Source organism: Chelonoidis abingdonii, chromosome 1 (assembly GCF_003597395.2).
Source record: "Chelonoidis abingdonii isolate Lonesome George chromosome 1, CheloAbing_2.0, whole genome shotgun sequence".
NCBI lineage: Eukaryota > Metazoa > Chordata > Testudines > Testudinidae > Chelonoidis > Chelonoidis abingdonii.
Genome location: NC_133769.1, coordinates 361,909,545 through 361,930,536, shown reverse-complemented (window position 1 = coordinate 361,930,536; position 20,992 = coordinate 361,909,545). Strand labels below are relative to the sequence as shown.

Below are 20,992 nucleotides of genomic sequence, written 5' to 3'. Positions count from 1 at the left end.
TCAGCACTAGGTTCCGTGTGGGGATGGAACATGGTGGTTGAGGCTGGACTTTTCAGAGATTTTACCTGCAAAGTTATAAGCAACTAAAAGAAGGGTTGTTGTTTTTTTTTCATGGAAAGTTCAGGCAACTTTACTCAGCACACCTATAATAAAATTGAATTTCTTGCAATATATCTTAGCAATTTTCTAAAACGCTTTAGAGCAAAGCCCAAGCTACTGTCAGCTAACTCACTTCAGCAATCATCTTCCTGTCAAAGACAAAGTGCAAATTCTATTAAAAATGTAACCAGTAGTTGATCCCATACATAAACTGCCTGTTAGGATGCTGAAGTTATTGAATGAGTGTTCAAAAAACTTAATGATGGTAGCAATTTTCTGCCAGAAATGACTAATACAAGACAGAGCTGTCTCTAAACAAGTTCATGTTTTCAGCAGTGAGATTAACGTAGTGCTCCTGAGGATGTGTTGGAGGGTAGCTTGTATCCTGTCAGCTCATTTGACAGTTTTATTGAGCGTGGCCTGTCCATCCTCATAGACATTTTGAGTGGAACATGTTTATTTGAGATGTCTTATGTCCTGGAATAACTTGATGTTGCGGGTTGGGGAGAATAACTTAGTGCTGAAGAGAAACTCAGTTTCAGATGGCGGCACCTGGGGAGTTTTGTTGTAATGTCACTCATAGCACTTCGTTTTCCTTCTCGTGTTTTTCCTCTTCATGGTTTCCCCTCGTTGCTTACTTACCACGGTGACCCGTCTTGTTTCTGTGTGCTTCCCCATCTGTCTGTATCTCCCTCTCTTTCGTCTTAGATTGCGAGCTGTTTGAGGGCAAAGACCATCTGTTTGTTCTGCACTTTCACAGCGCCTCACCCCATGGGGTCCTGGTCTGTGACTAAGGCTCCCATGTGCTATCACAATATAAATAATACAAATTAACTGAGTCCAAATGTTCAGCAAATACCTGTGTGCAGCTGATGTTCTAATTTTTTTTATTATTTTTGTTTTACCTGAGGGAAAAGTGCAAGGGTTTAAATTCCCCTCAAGATCCCCAATATCTTTTCTGCTGTCATCCTATATCAAATGCACGCTGTTTTTTCCTCTCTGCTTTCTTGTAAGCCCCAAGGCCATAACCCCAGTTTCTCTGGGTATGTCTACACAGTGCAACTCTCCCCCCGCACCCGATCTCCCCCCAGGTCACCCTATGAAAAAAGCAGCAGTGAGTCTCAGAGCCCAGTCAGCTGAGCTCAAGGGGCTCATGCTGTGGGACTAAAAATAGCAGTGTAGACATTTGGGCTTTGGTTGGAGCCTGGGCTCTCAACCCTGGTGAGTCCAAACCTCTACACTGCCATTTTTAGCTCTGCAGCAATCAGCTGACCCGGGTTCTGAGACTTGCTGCCTGGGAGTGTGGGGAGTGTTTTCTGTATGGACACACTTAGAGAACTGGCTAGGGCTTCTTTCAGCACTGCTTTTACTTGTCATAGCAAAGGAATGTAAAGTGAATACTTCAGACTTCTTTCAAAGCCATCCTGGACATTTCTACAGCTTTTTTAATCTGCTGACCTGTTAAAGACAATGAAGCCACATGAGTAGAGCCTAGGTAAAATGTTTGCAACAAAGCCCTAACTGCACACAATTCACTTGGTTTCAGATTCACAATGGAATTTGAAACCAAAGTGGAGCAGGGTTGCCAAGGTGATGAGCAAACCTGGGCTGCTGGAAAGTTTTGCCAGGTCTCTGGAAGAAACCAGGAGAAATCCAAACTGTGTGATCCAAACAAAGCTCAGCAAAGGTCAGTTGCTGAGTTTCCTTCAAAGTACCCTAATGAGGAAAGCAATATTACATCTATAAAGAGGCTGGATAAATTAAAGCATAGTGCTTAAGTGACTTGCCTAAACTGACCCATTGTCTCATTGGCAGAATTTGGAATAGATCCCTTAAGTCCTGGCTCAAACCACTAGACAACACTGCTTCCCTAGCACGTTATTTTCCCTTCTAGCATTAGTCTGTAGATCCCAATGAAGGATCCTGACCCCTCTGGAGTGTCACTGCTCCAGGTGGCTCCAGCTCTGTATGGGTGAATGTGCATAGCTACTTTGCACTGCCTGCAGGCCTTCTGACAGCTGAAGTGTACTGGACACCAGCCAGCAGGGTATGAGTTATGGCACTCTCTAGTTTGTAACGGTGCCAGCAGTGCATCATGTCGTTCAATCTCCTAGCTTATTCCATTATAAAATCCAAAAGGAATTATTTTTTTAATGAAGCAAAAGCCCTAGAGGAGGACTGGGAAAGAAGGCCTCATTTGGATCTAGATCACAGATGGAGATAGCTCATGCTAGGCCTGTGGAGAGATAAGTGAACATTGCGCTTAGGCCGAAATGTTCAAAAGTGGCTGCTGACTTCGGATGCTTGGAGTTTTGGGTATCCAACTTGTGATGCCGAGCACATGCAGTTCTGTTGACTTAGTTATGGGTGCTCCGCTCATCTCTCCAAAAACTTGAGTACCCCAAAATCACGAACCATGTTTGAAAAATGTGGGCATGGCCCGGTCTAGAAGTCTGAACAGGTCTGGGAGCCAAGAACTCCCGAGTCTTACTCCCAGCACTGACACTGCTTCCTCCTGTCATCAGGAGCATTACTTTCTCTCTATCAGAGGGGTAGCCGTGTTAGTCTGGATCTGTAAAAGCAGCAGAGAATCCTGTGGCACCTTATAGACTAACAGACGTTTTGGAGCATGAGCTTTCGTGGGTGAATACCCACTTCATCAGATGCATGTATTCACCCACGAAAGCTCATGCTCCAAAACGTCTGTTAGTTTATAAGGTGCCACAGGATTCTCTGCTGCTTTTACTTTCTCTCTGTTTCTGTATTATCATCAGTAAAATAGAGATGATATTTCATACGGTAGATCAGGATTAGTAGTGGAGTTAATTTAAATTAACAGCAAAACTTGCAACTGAGAAAACCGACAATTTATTCCATATACATGTTCTGATATGATAGACGTATCTGCTCCCTGCCGTTCATCTGTCTGTGTATGTGGGCTGTGGGAAGGATTGTCTCTGTGTGTGTTTGCAGTGCTCAGCCCAGTGGAGCCTCGATCCTTTTGGTAGCATCTGAAGACACCAGTAATAGACTGCTGTGTCCCACAGTACAACCTCTGTGCTAATGGGGCCTGAGTGTCATACAGCTGCTAATGCAATCTTAAAACATAGTCCATGGTTTCCTTCTCCTTGCAGCTGTGCACTTATCCTGGAGTTAATCTACTAATGGTTTGTATTACTGAGAAGCACAACAAGCAATTCTGTTGAGCCTAGGACAAGCAGGTTTTCTGATTGTGTGCCCCCTTCTTTTGCAAATGCGCCAATTGAATGCTTTTGACAGGAAATCGCAATGACGTATTGAAGGCGTATGGTGGTCTCACCTCGTAATAGGCTTCGGACTCACTCCAATGCGCTCTAGTGCTTCCAGTGCCTTCCGAAGTGACTCAGTGCTGTCTCAGGTGGCTTGGCCATCTGCTCCATAAGCCAGAATCCCACCTTGCCATGTTTGCGTGTTTGACCCAACAAGAGTTGGATGGAGAAGACCTCATGGACAGCTTTGCACTTGCTGGAGGGATGCTATGCTGTCCCACCTCGTCCACCTCAGCCTTAATATAGAGCAGGTCACAACAGTGGTAGGAGACTATGGGCTCTCTGGAAACAGATGATCCAAAGTGTGCATTCTGTGCTTCACAAGTAGAATTAATGAACTGATGTATGAAGTGGAGCCCTTGGTGATGCAAAATTTGGGCGCCCCATTATGAAAGCTCCTGGGAAGGCTGCTTTGGTCACCATATGCCCCATCATATGGGAGGAAGGTGTTGCTTTTTAAAATTTAATGTTAATGGAACCCATGGTCCCAGTGAGAGGGTTGGGAGCCCTGGGTGACTGGATGGCATTGGGAAGAAATCTCCCACATATATTAAGAGTAGCTGTGGAAGATGCTAACTGGACTGGAAACAGCAGCACTCTGCATGTACATTAAGCCACTCAAGCATCAAGGTTTGATGTTAAAAATGGGCCGGTTGTTCAGTATGTACCCAGACCCCAATTAGCCACCTGCTTGGGATGCATTCACGTCCTGACATCAGTGTTGTATGGCAACAGCACTGTTTTAAAAATAGCCTAAAATTCTATGAAAATAATAGGAAAGAGGATAATAAGTCAGCATGAGGCTTTAATTACTGTGAGGCTAATCCTGGGGATGGAGGAAACGTCACTTTCCACTGGCTACACACAGGCGTATCCTGGCTTTTGGAGCATAGCTGTTTGCAATGTAATAAAATGCACTAGCGATCAAAAAAGTGCCTAGCCAAGTAGGAAAAGCAGGAGCGCCTGTGTGGTACAGGCAGAGACACTTGGACTGGTAACTGACATGCAGGCAGTATGAACAAGGGTCCTCTTTAAACCTCACCTCTGCTGCGGTGCCTACAAGCCAACAACAGCTGGTAATAGTGAGACTAGTGGTGGCCTGTTATCCTATTCTCTGTTTTTCATTCACCGGTCATCCTGTTGCAATCTAGAGTATAAATTCTTTAAGGTGTGGGAAGGATAGCTCAGTGGTTTGATCATTGGCTTGCTAAACCCAGGGTTGTGAGTTCAGACCTTGAGGGGGCCATTTAGGGATCTGGGGCAAAATCAGTAGTGAGTCCTGCTAGTGAAGGCAGGGGCTGGACTCAATGACCTTTTGATAACCCTTCCAGTCCTATGAGAGAGGTATACCTCCATCTCCATATCTATACAATATGAAGCTGTCTTCATAAAGTACAATGGGCCCCTGATCCCTGCTTGGGGCCCTTAACCCCAGGAAGGTTATGAAGATTTAAAAGAAATGATGCTGTTATGGCCAGCTGGCCATTTGCAGTGCCTTCCATCTCTCACACAGGCAGTGCCACTGGCCCTCTTCAACCTCTCCCAATTAAAGTGTGAAAAGAAAATACTAATAGTGTAACTGTAATCCTAAACAGATTTTTATACACATATACACCCTGTTGCAGTTTGCCTGTCTAAAGCTGCACCTGCAATTTCAAATGGATAGAATAGTCTTCATTTTCTGACCCAGACTTTTGCAAACAAATTGCCAGGTGCTGCTGATCAGCTGTCACCGCTCACCTGAGAGGCAGCGTTGCTTCACAGATCAGTGTGGTAATCCCTGTGTATGGTTTGTATATTGTATAAGGGCCCAGCCCTGCACAGATTTCCTCAGGTGAGTAATCCCACTGAGTTAAACTGGCTATTCATGTGGACAATATGGTTCATGTAGGCAGATGAGGCCCTGAACTTGAGAAGAGTTATGGAGTCTTTTGAGGTTGAAATGTAGTATATAGAGACAAACCAAAACCACAGTTTGACATATATCGCTGCAGGCTTTCATTCTTTATCTAAAAGGCTGGCAGCTCTGAATATGTGGTGTCCTTCCCAGCTTTTATGCTTCATGCCTCAAAAATAAGTAAATGTTTTAAACATATTGCCTGGGGTGATTCCCTATGGTGCATATATTCAGCTGATTTTGTTTCGAGTCACTGGTGCAGAGAGATTGTATCTGCATAATCAAACCACGGATGGAAAAAGGAAGGGTACATGAGACTTTGGAGCTAGCAGGCTAGATCCTGTTCTCCTCTAAATCTATATAATAAATTCTTAATTCCTGATTTCATCTAGATTCTGGGGAACACGGATCTGTTTTTTATAACAGTAATACAGGCTAAGACTTTCATTAAAATCCAGAATCCTGTGGCACCTTCTAGACTAACAGACATACTGGAGCATAAGCTTTCTTGGGTGAATACCCACTTCATCAGACACATCAATACGTCTGCTTAGGCTCCAATACGTCTGTTAGTCTAAAAGGATTGTGGGATTGCATGGCACTTCCTTAGGAGGGAGACATGATTCACGCAATTTGTGGGAAGTATTAGGAGCTTGAAATAACTGGCTGGGACAATACATGTGAAGTGGATTCCTTTGGAGGCCCTTGGGAGGCCTGGAGAGAGAACCCCATTGTCTCCTGGTTACCTGCTCCTGGAATCTCCTGATCAAAGCCACTTAGGCTGTAAACACTTTCCATGAGTGTGTTTGTTCTGAGCAAAGGCTGTTGTGAACTTGAAACCACGGAAAACTCTTGTGTGTGGTTTGAAGGACAACTCATCTGCCAGAGCCCATGCTGGAGGTGGGGTGATATATGGTGAACTTATCAGCACATGTGTAGGGTCTTTTATTGTTCTGAATGTTTTCTCTGTAGTGCTTTGTAGCTTACACATAAATGTTTGCTTAGAAAGAACGGTGTGGTAACTTAACTCCTGGCCATTACTTTGTTAGTCTCTGAAGAGAAAGCAAAGCGCAGGCCTGGCCTTTTAAGGTAGTCTGCCTTGCTGAGAAATCACCGTGTAGGTGGGGAACTGTTAAACCTGGAAATACCCTGGTTGGAAAGGAAAAAGATGAGGGTCTTTGCCCAGCAGGGGTGATGGCCAGGGGAGCCAGAAGCCTGAGTGTGGGTATGCTTGCTGTACTACAGAGGGGGAGGTATGGTCACCCTGAATTGTGACAGACATCTCTTGCCACTGTGGCTGTCTGGGCATCCAGCAGCACTGAGGAGTCCAAAAGGACCCTCAGACTGGGGTCTAGCTTAACAATTAGAGGCCAGAAATCTTCAGTAGCAGAAGAGGTTATGGAGAAGTTGAGTTCTTCCAGCTGCTTCCCTCTGCATGTCACCATCACCTCGGTCTTCCCTGGGTTCAGCTTTAGCCAGCTGCCCTTCTTGCAGCTAGTCTTGGCCAAGGACTGTGAAAGGTGGATGATTGGGGCCTTTTGCTGATGCTTTTGGCAGGCAGGTCAGATATGGGGATGGCAAAGAGCCACTGGGGGGAAGCGCACACATGCTCAAGTCATCTTACTGGCAGTGCTTTGTGATCTAAAGCATTTCCAAAAGCTGGCGCTGGAAATCAAACAAAAACCCCGAGATTGTATAACTTTCGTCAGCATGAGATACTGTTTTTTGGCAATACAGAGAGATGGAGTCCAAGTTCATCTTGTGTTTTGTTGAGTTCACTGATCCTTACATGAAAACTAGCAATACAGTAGACTCTTTAATTCCTGCTTAGGCCTGGGAAGTCTCTCTCCATTTAAATGCAAATTTGACATTTGAAGTCTTGTGAGAAGGGGGTGGTATCTCTTACAGCACCGACTGTGGTCGACTTGGTTCAAGCTATTATTGTTAACTCTTTCACTGTCAGCATCTCTACCTTGCCAAGGGAGATGAGTGGGAAGTAGGCACAGAAGAAGACGTAACCAATCTCCCTGCACTGGAGAGAAGGGAATCAAAAGCTGAGAAGGAGATAGTGAAAAGGGATGTGGGGAACACTGGGAAAGGGTGCACAAGAAAGGCAGAAGTAAAGAGATGCTACGATACATGTAGAAGGAGAAGTGAGAAGCTGAAGCAAAGGAAGGCTGTAGGAAAGAGAAAAATATCTGGGAGAATGAGTGAAATTTTTCATTGAATGTCAATTTAGTCATAATCATTTTAGCGGGTGGGGTGGGTTAGGATGGGGAAATAGCCCCCTGGTATGGGGGAGTGAGAAACTGAGAGTTGCTGCAGGGAGGAAAGGGAAGGTGGGCAGGCAGGGATAGGGAGCGAAAGAGAGATGAGATGGGGCAGAAAGAAAAACAAAGGGCAGAAAGGGTGGTTGTGATGGCCTAGTGCTTGGACAAGTTCAGCTCCTGGATGAAGAACAGCTGGCTGAAGCAGAACCCAAGCAAAATGGGGGTGATGCTGGTGCATAGAGGAAAACACTTGGAAGAGATTGTGGCCATGGTGCAGCGCTGTGGAGGAAGGTACATGCCCACATTGGCCAGTGCAGTTTGTAGTGATTACTCACTGATGCTAAACTATCCTAACAGCAGCTGCGAGGGACGCTTTCTACCCTGGTAGGGGGAGGGATAGCTCAGTGGTTTGAGTATTGGCCTGCTAAACCCAGGGTTGTGAGTTCAATCCTTGAGGGGGCCATTTAGGGAAATGGGGTAAAAAACTGCCTGGGAATTGATCCTGCTTTGAGCAGGGGTTGGACTAGATGACCTCCTGAGGTCCCTTCCGACCCTGATATTCTATGATTCTTCTGTGTTTGGCCAGGAGGCTCCGCCCCATCCTAGGAGACCTGGCTTAATTACTCACATCTCCATCACTGGTGGTTTGGATTACCGCAGTGCAGTAATCCTGGGTGTGAAACTATCAGTGCTTGGGGGAACTCCAGCTAGAAAAGAACCCTGCAATGCATCTCCCCAGCAACACAGGCTGCTGCAAGCACCTCCAACTTGTCCTTTGCTCGCTATACTGGCTTCTCATAGACTAGCGAGTCATTTTCAAGGTCTCAGTCCTCGTCTTCAAGGCATGCAGTGCCCTGAGTCCAGCATATTCAGAAGAGCCTATAGCTCCAGGATGAAGAATATGGTCTGCTACTCTGGCTCACCTGAACTTTCTACCTGTGCAGGGGGCTCAGCATTCATAGGGGCCAGTCCCAGACTGGAACAAACTCCACAGGGACTAAGGACCATCATAAACCATCACCTTCCACTCATGGTGCAGGACTTCACCAATGTACACGTACAGCAACGTGTACAGCTAAAAAAAAGAAATGAAATCAGAAAAAAATACCCCACACACACCAAATAAAACACTCCATGGCACGTACAAGTCTCCCCTGGAGAGACAATGAACTATGTGTGACAGATGTCAGTCATGTCTGTTAATGCCCTGCTGGCGGGCGCTCGGACACAATGGGGATGTGGCATCTTAGGATATTGTGGAGGTCCTACAGATGAGTGTAACTGCCCACTGTACAATGGTGAATGCAACAATAAAGTGCAGAACAAATACAGGCGAGTCTCAGCTTATGCAGGGGTTCCATTCCGCGGGTAGCACGTAAAGCAAAAACCACATATAGTCAAAATTACATTGAGTTGAATGGCGGGCGGAATGGCCTGCACTGCAGTTACAGTATTGAAATTATTTTTCTCTCTTTTGGGGGTTTGGTTTTGCCGACTGCGTAAAGCTGAAATCGCACATGTTAAATGCACGTAAGATGCGACAGACCTTTAGCTCTATACTACACACAAGCTGTAATGCGTCCTTGATCTTTGTGCAAGTCTCCCATTGACGTCAGTGGGAGATTGTGGTTTATGCCGCAGCTAATACACAATGTTTAAAAGTGGAATTCAGTTTTTTGCACAGAAAGAGGTTGACACCTCATCTCTCCTGCTCTGAATAGACAGACGCATTGAAGACGGAACCAGAGGGAGAAGGTGGGAGGTGTGGGGGCAAAGGCTACAGATACACTATGATGAGTATTACCTTGTTTTGAAGAGGGTTTTTATGTATTTTTCTTATTTTAAGGGACATGGTTTTTTTTGCTTGTTCAGTGCTCAGCTCTGTAGCGCACCCTCTGCAGGCTGTTTGACCTACTTGCAATGAGTTGGTGGCCTCATTCCAGCTCCTAGTGGCCAGTTTTCCACATCTCCAAAAATCACCTTCTTGATTAAACCTCTTGTTCTCAAGCTCAGCAGAGACTGGGCAAAGGATGGAGTGGATCATAAGGACTGAGCTCCTTTTTCTTCCCTCCAGATGGCCTGCCAGGTCAGGGTTATGGCACATCCATGGTGTAGGGGAAGCCTACATATCCACTTCCTGTGCCAGAAGTGATTCTGCCCATAAATAAAGCATTCAGCCTCCTGGGCTCTGTCAGGCACTTTACACAACACTAAATCTCCCACATGCAATCTGGTTTGATCGCTTCTTATCCATAACACTATTATTCTTTGTAGTGGAAAGACTTTAGTTAAGGACTAAGATGCACAGAAATTATCGCTTGCCGAAGGTCACACAGCAAAGGAGTAGTCAAGCCGGGACTAGAACCCACGAATCCTGCATCAGTCCCTTCTCTAATCACCAGACCATACAGGCTCCCCAACTCCCTTGAAGTTCTCTCTAAGCAAACATGCACCTAACCTGATAGACATGCTTGCCTTACGTTGTCACACATGCGCTGTGTCTACACAGCAATTAAACACCTGCGGCTGACCTGGGTCAGTTGACTTGGGAGAGGGGCTGCAAAATGGCTGTGTAGACATTTGGGATCAGTCTGGGTTCCCCCCTTTGCAGCGTCCACCCCAGTTTCGCAGCCCAAGCACCACTAGCCCAAGTCAGAGGAGCCAGGCCAGCCACGGGTGTTTAATTGCTGTGTAGACATGCCTTTAAAAGGCTGTTTTTTGGAAGAACTGGTTGACACCTTCCAGTTTCTATGGTCGGTCTCTGAAATGTAGATTAGATGCAATTTCTATCACCACCACCACCTTCCCCTCTGTTCGGAGCTCAGGGCTTGAATAGAGCACCATTGTGGATAGCTTAACTCTTCTTTTCCTCCCTGTCTTTTGCTTCTGATATTACCTATATATTGTTGGATTGGTGAAATGCCAGGTACTGGTTTGAAGCTGTTGTTCCAGCTGAAATATTTGTGTCACGTGCTCTCTCTTTTGGTTGTTATATGGAATTATTTTTTTAAACCCAAACCCCAGCATATTTTCCCCCATAGCACAGTATCAGCATTGAACTCCTAATTTCCCAAGAGGGATCAATACACAAATGTTGGGGTTTGGGGATGTTTTCAGATGACTTTTGTTTCATCTCCCATCTCTGATCTGCTTGGTGGGAAGGGAAAGACCCTCTCTCTAATCCTTGTTTAATCGAGCAGAGTTGCTGTGCTATTGGATCATGCCCTAATCTTTGTTTTCATACCTATCTTCCAGGTATTTATATAACCGAATGGGATATTGGAGTGACTGGTCCATTCCAATACTTATAACAGCTGCTGCTGGCTTTCTGTATATCACAGCGTTATTGGTACGTAAGGTAAAATCTCTCTATGAAAGCTTGTGTAGAAAACCGGAGCATGAATGTCTGTGCAAAGGGGTTTATGAAATCTTACTGTCGGGAACGGCGGAGTTCTGTACAGTGTGTTTCTCACGTGCTCTCACCCTTAAGCAGCCTGGAGTAAATGCAAAAATTTCGGCTTGGGATGACAGCTGTGAGGTTCCGCTATCAGTGCTGCTGGCTGTGTCACTTGCTGAAATTGCAGCGCACATATTCGAGCTGCAACTGGCCTCCTGAGAAATAGATTTCTCTGGTGTCTGATATTCATGATAGTTTCAGTCCTGTCTGCTCTTACAGCACTAGGCTTGGGTCCCTCAGTCATGTGCAAAATTGGCTTCACTGCATCCTGGGATGCCATGGCCAGTATCTTGAAGCTGATGCTTGAGCGGGCAGCAAATTCTTGCCTGACGCAGTGTAGGTAGTGGCTTGTGCCAGCTCCATGGCCCTGGGCAGTAACACAATAGTAGTTTCCCTCTTAAGGGGGATAAGTTCATTTATTAGATTATTTCTATGGAGAAGACTCTTCTGTACAGTTGCCACTGCCTTAAACCTTCCTGCTAATCCCATCCTATAACTGCTTTTCTTCCATGCCATTAAGCAATCTCTTACTGAAGGTGCGTTTTCTCTACATGCTGAATGAACATGTATAACTTGTCCATTCTCATCTCTGACTTGCTTCTCTTTCGATTGTCTTTTCAGATTTTAGCACTATGTCACATCGCTGTGGGACAGCAAATGAACTTACACTGGCTCCACAAGGTAAATTGCCCTTTCTCAGTTAGGAAACCATCACAGATCTGAGTAAACCAAAGGAGACTGAAGGAATGTACAGAGGCCCCAAAACGTATTGCTCATGCTGGGCTGTCAGAACTACTCGGCTGGCTGCAACACTTGGCTTTAAATCTTGGGATGGGGGAGGGGAGATGTATCCCAGCCTGTTACATAGTAAGTAGAACCAAAACCTTGCTCTCTCTTATCTGTTAAAGATCGCATTGCCCCAGTCTGGATAATTTAGATTTTGCCTGCTGCAAATTTCCCAGGCAGTGTCTTCATTTCCTGCCACAAACTGTATGTGCTCTGAGAAACAATTGCCACATTTCACCCACTGGTGGCAGTTTTCAGTGGGGCGCAGAGATTCCTGTATATTTTGCTAGATGCTTTGACATCCCTGCTGATAAAGGGTGCTATATAACTGTTAGCTTTTTACCTGTGTCTCCTGTGGCTGATGGAAAATGCAGAGTCATGTGAAATTTATGCCTAACCTTCAGGATTTTTGAATTTCTGGTTGGAGAGCTGAGTTCAAAGAGATTTAATGGTGGCAGGTTGGAGTCTCTTCTGCAGCAGGTATTATCTGAACACTGCAAGAAAACATAAGTTAGGATGGCGAAAGTAAGCACCAGACAGTCCCTCCCTTTACTTCTGAAGCACACTAATATTTAGATCTAGCTTATTATCTTATGCAGAAAAAGTCTGCAGGGGGCAAGACAGTTCCTGAAGTTTGCTTTGCAGAGTTCCCACTTGATTATTGCAGTAGGGAGGCCTGGAGTTTCCTCCACCTATGGAATGAACAAGAGGTTCAGCCTTGACAGCCTGGAGCTCAGAGATCTGCACAGCCCATGGATGTCCACACAAGCCCCCATACCTCCATTCTACCCTTCTGGACTCCCGCAGACCCTTGTCTCCCCAGCAACTTGGAAGCGTTCCCTGGCAGTATCTATCCCAAAGCATTGCCTGAAGGAGCCAAGGGGGCCATCATGTTATGTGAGGGTCACAAATATAACCCCTCCCCATGGCAAATAAATGGAGGAACTGCACAGAGAATAAGTGACTTACCCATAGTCCTACAGTAAGTCAGTGAAGCAGCTGGCAGTATGGCTACTCAGCACTTCCTATTTTCAAAGCACTGCACAAGGAATCCTGCCTGCTAGCTCTCTGCTCTGACCACTAGGTGTCTTTGCTACGACAAATCTTCCATCACCCTGGCACCTCCCAAGGGCTACATCTCTCTCTCTTACCTCCCCTAGGCTGGGAAGCCACTTTTATAATATGTTATGCTGACATTGTTATGTTGGATGCGTATTCAGTAGGGGATTTCCCCACCACCACCCTTTCCTTATTTGTATTTTCTCACCTTACTAATGTTGGAGTGTCTTTTCTACAGATTAGTATATCAATGATCTCAATTTATTATCATATTCGTCAATTTGTTACTATGGCCCTTTTGTGGTTAGCTATCACATTTGTTATTTCTTTCCTAACTGGTTATTTCGGTTCTTTCCAAGTTGCGGTGTACCTGTTACGTTTAAAAGGGTGTGAACTTAGGAAGCCCCCTGTGCCAACCTGCTTCAATATGTCTTCTATGTTAAGGCCACAGCCATGTATGGATCTTATGCTTTAGCTCATCACCATGTATCTAGGTGAAGGGCCCCAAACATATGTATGCTAATTTTGACTTAGCTCAACATACAGGATGTGGCCTTGTGGGTCCCTTGAGTTACAGCCAAAATATACTCACTTATAGACCTATAAACCTATTATAATAAAACAAACAATCGAACCCATAAGAAAATAAGAAACTTATATGAAAAGGTATGTAAGCAAGCAGGCTAGCCTTAGATGTGTGGAGTGTAAATGTTATGTGTGTCAGTTCGTTGCCAGGACACTTTTGTAGTTGACTCATGTACCTGTGGTCAGAACTTCCCCTTAAACTCTGTTTTCAGCTCCCCAAATACTTGGGGTTTTTTTCTGTTGGGTCATTGATCAATGCAAAGTTTATCTGTTCAAAGATCATAGGCCTCAAGCCTTATGTTAACTTGCTGAAGTTAATGTCTTACAGGATACAGGTCTGTAAGTTTCTTGCATTACTGCTGAATATAATAAAGGCAAGCTAGCCCACTGGGCTACAGAATAGCTCCCATTGTGAAGCTGATTTTAATTATTAGTAACCAATTTACTGCAAAGTGCTTCTGTGTGCCTTGCTTGATTTGCAAAAGCACACAGGATACAGGCTTCCATTTGCTGGTTATTATTTCATGGAGAGCACCAGCTTTATGCTTGGCACAGTGCAGACCTAGAGAAAAGACGCACACCCTGTTCCAAACAGCTTGCTCTGTAATTCAGGCACATGCAATATCATTCTGTGCTGTGCCCAACGTACTGGAGGATGGTCCAGGCACAAAACAAGTAAGGTGTTGAAAGGTTTCATGAAACATTTGTGGTTTGAAGAGGGGTATGAAGCAGGTCCCTGGAGGCACAAGGAGGGGAATATTCCAATCATTAATGGTAGTGTGGAAAGAAGTTCTTAAGCAGATAGTGAGAGGATACCAGGCGGGGTGCTTGGGAGCATCCAAGGATGTGTCTTCACTGCGATTGAAAACCCGCATCTGGCCTGGCTTGGGCTTGTGGAGCTTGGGCTGAGGGGCTGTTTAATTGTAGTGTAGACATTTGGGCTCAGGCTGCAGTCTGAGTTTGGAGGCCTTCCTGCCTCACAGGGTCTTACAGCCTGGTCTCGAGCTGGAAAGTCTTTGTCGCAATTAAACATCCCCTTAGCCCAAGTTAACTGGCACGGGCCAGGACCAGGAAGAGGGAAGGGTGTACTGTAGGCAGGGGTGGAGGTACGTTGAGTCTTGAACTTGAAAGTGAGAGGAAGCTGGTGAAAGAATTCGTGGATTGGGCAAAATTTGTCAACTTTGGCTGTGTATTGATTTGACTTTTCAGGTTCAGGTGAAATTTGGGGACCTTCAACTTCTGTAAATTGGAACAGAAAAAGGTGTCCATACACCAAAATCCACAAAGCTCTGACTCAGCGGTGTATGGAAACACAAGTCTGCAGGAGAATGAGCACTAGATGGAACACTACTAAGTGTAATATGTACACACGTATGCACACACACGCAATACACAAACACATCATAATTGATTATGGGACAGATCCCACAAGCTCTCAATACACAACTCCTGTTGAAATCAGTGAGAGTTCTGTGCCCGGGGAGAGTGTGTAGGATTGGATCCTGTCTCTTTCCTTTTTCTAGAATGTGTTGCTACTGAGATGTGGTGGGTGGGGAGGTAAGAAAGCGGGGTGGAGAATGTCTGCTGCTGAAAAACAAGTTGTTGATTCTGAGCACAACATATGTTTCGTGGCGAGGAGTGTGGTATTTTTCAGACACATTCCAGGTGGCTGGTGGGTTTCGGTGAGTAACACCAAGAGAGAAATATGTTAGAGGGATCAGTTGATGATTGCTGCCCCCGCCATCCCTGTCCCTCACAAATTAAACCAGACTTGTCCATGTCTTCCCCTTGAACTTTCCAGATGCTGCGGGGTGGGGGCTGAGCAAAGGGGTGGGGCTGCTGAAGGCCAAAATTCAAATTTGTGTCTTGGTTCTTTTTCGGTAACTTAGGATGGCTGAAATCAAATGCATGTCAGGGAAATATCTGCTCTATGCACTGTCCAGATGGAATGGCCTGTATTTGCAGGGCAAGGTGTCCGAATGAGGGTCTCTTCCATGATCCTATAAAGAGTTAAGGATCATGGGCCAAGTTCAGAGGCCATATGTAAGACAGTGTCAGCTAGATTCCTTTAGACCAAAGGCTCTGCCTTCACATGCACCTTCTTCCCACTCCTCTGTATTACTCCAGCTTGGTTTCCTTTGCATATCTGGGGTCTGAGATGGGGAGGAACGTTCAAGGGAGACTGGCCCTACCTGTACACATCACCACTGAATTTGTCCCCAAGTTGGTAATGGATTCAATTAGAACTCTCAAGCATTCTGTTAATTGCTGTCCACTTGGCTGATGTACATGGGCAGGACACCTTTGCTGTGTCACCCAAAGCTCTCTTGCCCAAGCAGATGAGTTGCGGGTAAGCAGAGTGGCGATCTGCATGCCTTCACAGTTCTGTTGACAGGGTAAGGGCCTTGGGGTGGGGTGGGGGATACTTCTGTTCACAGGCTGCCTGGATCAAATGCACATCCCTCTGTCCCTGCTGTTATGTCCTGGCCAGAGCCCCTGAATTGGTTGTAACGGTAACCAGCAGATACAGGTGCTAAAAGGAATGAATCATGAACACTGCTGAGGGACATGCAGACAGAATACAAGCAGCCTCCTATATGCTGCTGAGAGTTTCCTCCTAGGGGATCTGCTAGAGCAGAGAGCTCAACAGGAAGGTTGCTAGTCACTTCTGTGTTTGTAAAATTCCACCTGCTCCAGAAACCCGTGAAGGCTAACCCAATCCAAACCACCATCAAGGCAGCTGTGGAATTTCCCCCCTTTCTTACTGTTCATGTTGCATAAACAACTGATCTCACGTTTCACTTCTGTGACCTGCGTAGGTTGAGTAAATCCCGTGTGATAGGAAATCACTGAAAATAATGCATCAGGCCACCTCATTTGGTGGTGAACGGAGAGATTTTTGAGTAGGCCAGGCAATCCAAGCCTTCCCCTCCCTCCCATCTGAAGAAGGCTTCCCAAAGTTTAGAAGTGAGTCCCTACAATTCTTACCTATCAGACCTTCTCCTCCAGTGCAGTTCAGACTAATGCACTTGTCTGAAACAGGACTTGAGTTTAGCCTTAATCCATCCCTCAGTCCCTTAGTGTAAACTTCACATCTCTTTCTTATGGGAAGCTGCTGAGAGAAACTTCACCCTGACTGTTAAGGTAGGAACAAGAGGAAACCATATCATTGCACTGTGAATGTATATTGCTGTGAATGTGTATTGAGCATATGCTCGTGTGCACACGCACCCATTCCTGTCACCAAGGACCTAGAGGCTGGTGTAAATTCATTGGTTTCTGACAAATTACACCAGCTGAGAATCTGCCCCTTACAGGCAAAAAACAAGCCATATGGTGATTATTCAAGAGAAGGGGAGACAAGGTGGATGAGGTAATATCTTTTATTGGTCCAGCTTTTGTTAGTGAGAGAGACAAGCTTCTTCAGGTCAGCTCTGCGTAACCTCGAAAGCTGGTCTCTCTCACCAACAGAAGCTGGTCCAATAAAAAAAATATTCCCTTACCCACCTCGTCTCTGTAATGTCCTGAGATCCACATGGCTACAACAACAGTGCATACAGGAGGAGGAGGATTCAGGGGTCATGCATGAGGAGGAACTGCTCGAAAGGGTGGATTAGAAAGAGTAGAGAGGATGCATGGCAGATGAGGACATGGGAATTATTCTGGGCCCGGGAGAATTTCTTTCCCAGGTGAGAAGTATTTGTCTGAAATAATGAGAAAAGGTGTTTTTTAAAAGTTTTTTTTAACAAAACAAACCCAACAATGAAAAAGAATTTAACTCTTTTCATGGCAATGGACAATGTGTCTGGAGTTCAAGCAAATCCAGATAATTGTAAGAGTTTTGTACTGTCTGTTTTGTCTAACCTATGCTGTCTCTCTCTCAAAGACTTTTTGGTTTTTTTTTTTTTTTTTTTTTTTTTTTTCCTTTTTTGCTCTGAAATTTTCTGTAAAGAATCCAGATCCAGACAGTACATGAGATCAAGGCACAGAACAGCAGCATCCTCTGAATCTAGACAGACATAGAGTGCAGACTGAGATACCAGACAGAAGAGAACAATGTTCTGACGCATTTGCTACAATGTTCTTTGTGATAGAAATGATGGATAAGACAGACGTGACAGGCTAAAGCTGAAGTTCTTTCTGTGCCATAGTGAGGCTATTTTAACTTTTTGCCTTCAGTGAATCCAGTGATATTTTTTTTGGCACTGTACACAGACTTGTTCATTCTGAATACTTCCAAGTGCCTGCAAAAGATACACTGAAATAAAGGGGGGAGCAATGCATTGGATCCTACCTTTTTGGTGTTAGGGCTTCATAAAAAATCAAACACCAGCTAAAACTTGCTAGGTTCCTCTACCGCATCTCAGAGCAGGTGAGCAAGGGTGTTGCCATTTCAGATGGTGAGTCTCTCCCAGGGAAAGTCATGTTGAACTGTGCCCAGCTTTGAGAGGTGGCTGCTTATTGGCATGTCCTTGTTGCAGTGTACATGTTCACTGTGGTAATGTCAGCATGACACAATGCCAAACTGCTGTTTTGGAATCCTTTCACTCACTGCAAGCTAAATTTGGAGAACTGCTCTAATAAAAGTGGGAAGATCTTTGAAAATGCAGTGTAGATGAGAACCCTTCGCCCTTTTGTATAGAGTCCCCAATATCACTGATGTGGGTGCAAATGCCCTGGCTAGGGCTTTCCATGCTTACTGCTGAGAATCTACTCTCACCTACTGATGCGAGTGAAATGTTCTTGTTTCATCAAATGCTTCTCAGATGATTCATATTTTGAAGCCTGCTCCAAGACAGGGAAAAAAAAGGCAATGGTCAATTTCATGGAACGTTTGAGTCTGGTCATCCGTCTGAATTAATAAAATAGTGGAGGATTTGAGGCTGGGTTTAACCAGTGATCAGTGTGGTTGCTGCCAAGTTAATTTTTGTCCTAGGTGAAAAAAGATTACGTTGACTTCTCTATAATCAGGCCTGCCTCGCTACCCTGTGGGGTGGGACTGGATTGTGATATGGTTCTGAAGAAGAAAGTGGTGCAGTGTGTAACGCTGATTACAAAATATGGTTAGAATGCAAGTGTGAGTGAATGGGAAGATTCAAGGCCGATAATACTCTCTATACATAAAAAGCGACAGAGTCCTGTGGCACCTTATAGACTAACAGACGTATTGGAGCATAAGCTTTCGTAGGTGAATACCCACTTCGTATTCACCCGTGAAAGCTTATGCTCCAATGCATCTGTACCTAAAGCTGTTTTTCTTTTGTATATACTTCCCCTTACGGGAAGCATTCATGTTTGTCCAGATCGTCTCTTCTCCTATCTTAAAACAGTCACACTGCAAAATGTAGTGTGTTTTGGTTCAAAATTAAGCTTGTGGGTTTGAATGAAAACAGTCTTTCCGTTTCTGAAATCTTTTTGTGACATCTCCATGACTGGAGGCTTGTAACCATGGTAACCCTTTCTCTACAGTCCTCTGCTAATCTTTGTGGCTGACAGGGCTGGCTCTACTGTCTTTGCCGCCCCAAGCAGCACGCCGAATTGCCGCCACGGACGGAGGGGGCAGTCCATGTACCATTAGGGTGGCACGCACATTTCCGCAGCAGCGGCAATTCGGAAACAGCTTCTGTCTTCAGCTAGAAGACACAAGCTGCGCCGCAGACAGCTGAACATAGAAGCTGCCTCAGCGGAAAAGCGCGTGCCACCCTAAGAGCACATGGACTGCCCCCGCCATCCGTGGCGGCAATTTGACGCACTGCTTGGGGGCAAAAACACACGGCCTGCAGCCCCTTGCAGATTGCCGCCCCAAGCACCTGCTTGGGATGCTGGTGCCGGCCCTGATGGCTGAATAGTCCTTTCAATCCATGCAGGACACCATGTTGTCCATCCAAGATCTTTTTTCTGCCTTGTATTCTTCTGCCATCAATCTTCCCTTCCAGTGCCTGAAAACATGCATTGTCCACTGAATCCCTCAAAATGGGTCTTGCAAATTGAATCGGTCTCTTCATAGGGTCTTTAACCAGAGTTTGTTGAGTTCTGATCATCTCTAGTACCAAAACATCATTTCAGCAAAGATCAATCCTCTTACCAAAATATGTGAGCTTGCACCTTTTGATGCAGAAAACATCATTTAGTGGTAACTCATTGAAATGCAAAATTCAGGAGCTTCAAAATGGTCGAGGTGGCTTTTTTCGCAATATTGTTCAAACTAATATTTTCTATTTCAGTACAACCTTAGTTGCTAGGTAACTTTAACTTCCCTCCCTGTTGGATTGTTACAACTCATAGCCAAGAGGGTATCACTTGTATTTCAAGTGAGCTCTGTGTCCTGACGCTGACACTCTGTTGCTGAATAGTGTGTCAAGGTTTAAAAAGGAAAAGCATACACTGGAAACACATTTCTTGAAATGGCACTTTCTCTGAGATTGAAGATACCATTCCTGTTTGGAGAACAGCAGGCAACTGTGAGTTTAGGATATAGAAAAGCAGCACCTGGCCTATAAGAGCAAGGGGTAAGACTCTGAGATCATGGTGTCCACTTCTGAAATCAGTGGGGTATCATGGGGTTTAGGTGATTGACAGCAGAATTGGACCAATGGGGCCTGTTTAGACTTTGCCATTGATTGCCCTTTGGCAAGTCACTTAACCTTTTCATGCCACAGTTTTGCCCTTGTGTAAAAGGAGGGTAATTCCAAATCCATCTCACAATGGGTGTTGTCAGACTTACTTCCCCTTTGTAAAGCACTTAGAGAACCTCCGATGAACGGTAGTGTGCTAAGTGGACTACACAGCAACAGTGTTCATATTAGGGATTTGATTTGTAAATACTTTCTTCTTTTGTTTCAGATCGGCCTGATGGCGACCTTGGTAGTTACTGTAGTAACTATGTCTTCTATAGCACAACTTTGGGACGATGAATGGGAGATGGTAGTTATTTCAATGCAGGTAAGTTGCATAGTGCATTTGACAATGTAAAGCCTTCTTGCAAAGAACGTACTTGTTCTCTAGTTTTCAATATATAGAGTGAAATCCTTGCTCTAGTTAGGTCAATGACGCAATTCCCATTGACTTCAGAAGGGCTAGGATTTTACCCATAGTCTCTATTTTTGGAGTTATTAGTTCTTAAAAATCAGGCTGAAGCAGAGCTACAGAGCTGCATATATGTGACACCCAAGACCAATATTTCACAAAGCCCTCTGAAGTCAGTGACCTATTGGGCTGCATTAATAGGAGCATTGCCAGCAGATCGAGGGAAGTGATTAACCCTCTCTATTCTGCCCTGTTGAGGCCACATCTGGAGTATTGCACCCAGTTTTGACACCTTCCCCCCCACACACACACATTACAGAAAGGATGTGGACAAACTGGAGAGAGTCCGGCAGAAGGCAACTGTCATGATACAATTCCCCACTCTGAACCTTAGTGTCCAAAAGATGGGGTACCAGCATGAATTCCTCTAAGCTCAATTACCAGCTTAGTACTTGTAGCGCTGCCACCAACCAGGAATTCCAGTGCCTGGTACACTCTGGTCCCC

The 20,992-nt window shown here is 45.1% G+C and overlaps 1 protein-coding gene across 4 annotated transcripts in view; it reads left to right on the top strand.

Moving 5' to 3' along the window:
- GDPD5 (glycerophosphodiester phosphodiesterase domain containing 5) overlaps positions 1 to 20,992 on the top strand; it is a 358,488-nt gene that overhangs the window by 250,723 nt on the left and 86,773 nt on the right. For 2 of the 4 annotated variants that reach the window (XM_032796412.2, XM_075061812.1), the window contains 3 exons: positions 10,830 to 10,923; positions 11,653 to 11,712; positions 20,305 to 20,403. In XM_032796412.2, coding sequence (XP_032652303.1) covers positions 10,830 to 10,923; positions 11,653 to 11,712; positions 20,305 to 20,403 — 253 coding nt within the window. Of the gene's footprint in view, positions 1 to 1,645; positions 1,787 to 10,829; positions 10,924 to 11,652; positions 11,713 to 20,304; positions 20,404 to 20,992 lie in introns of those variants that run through there. The other 2 variants (XM_075061813.1, XM_075061814.1) reach the window with 2 other exon arrangements.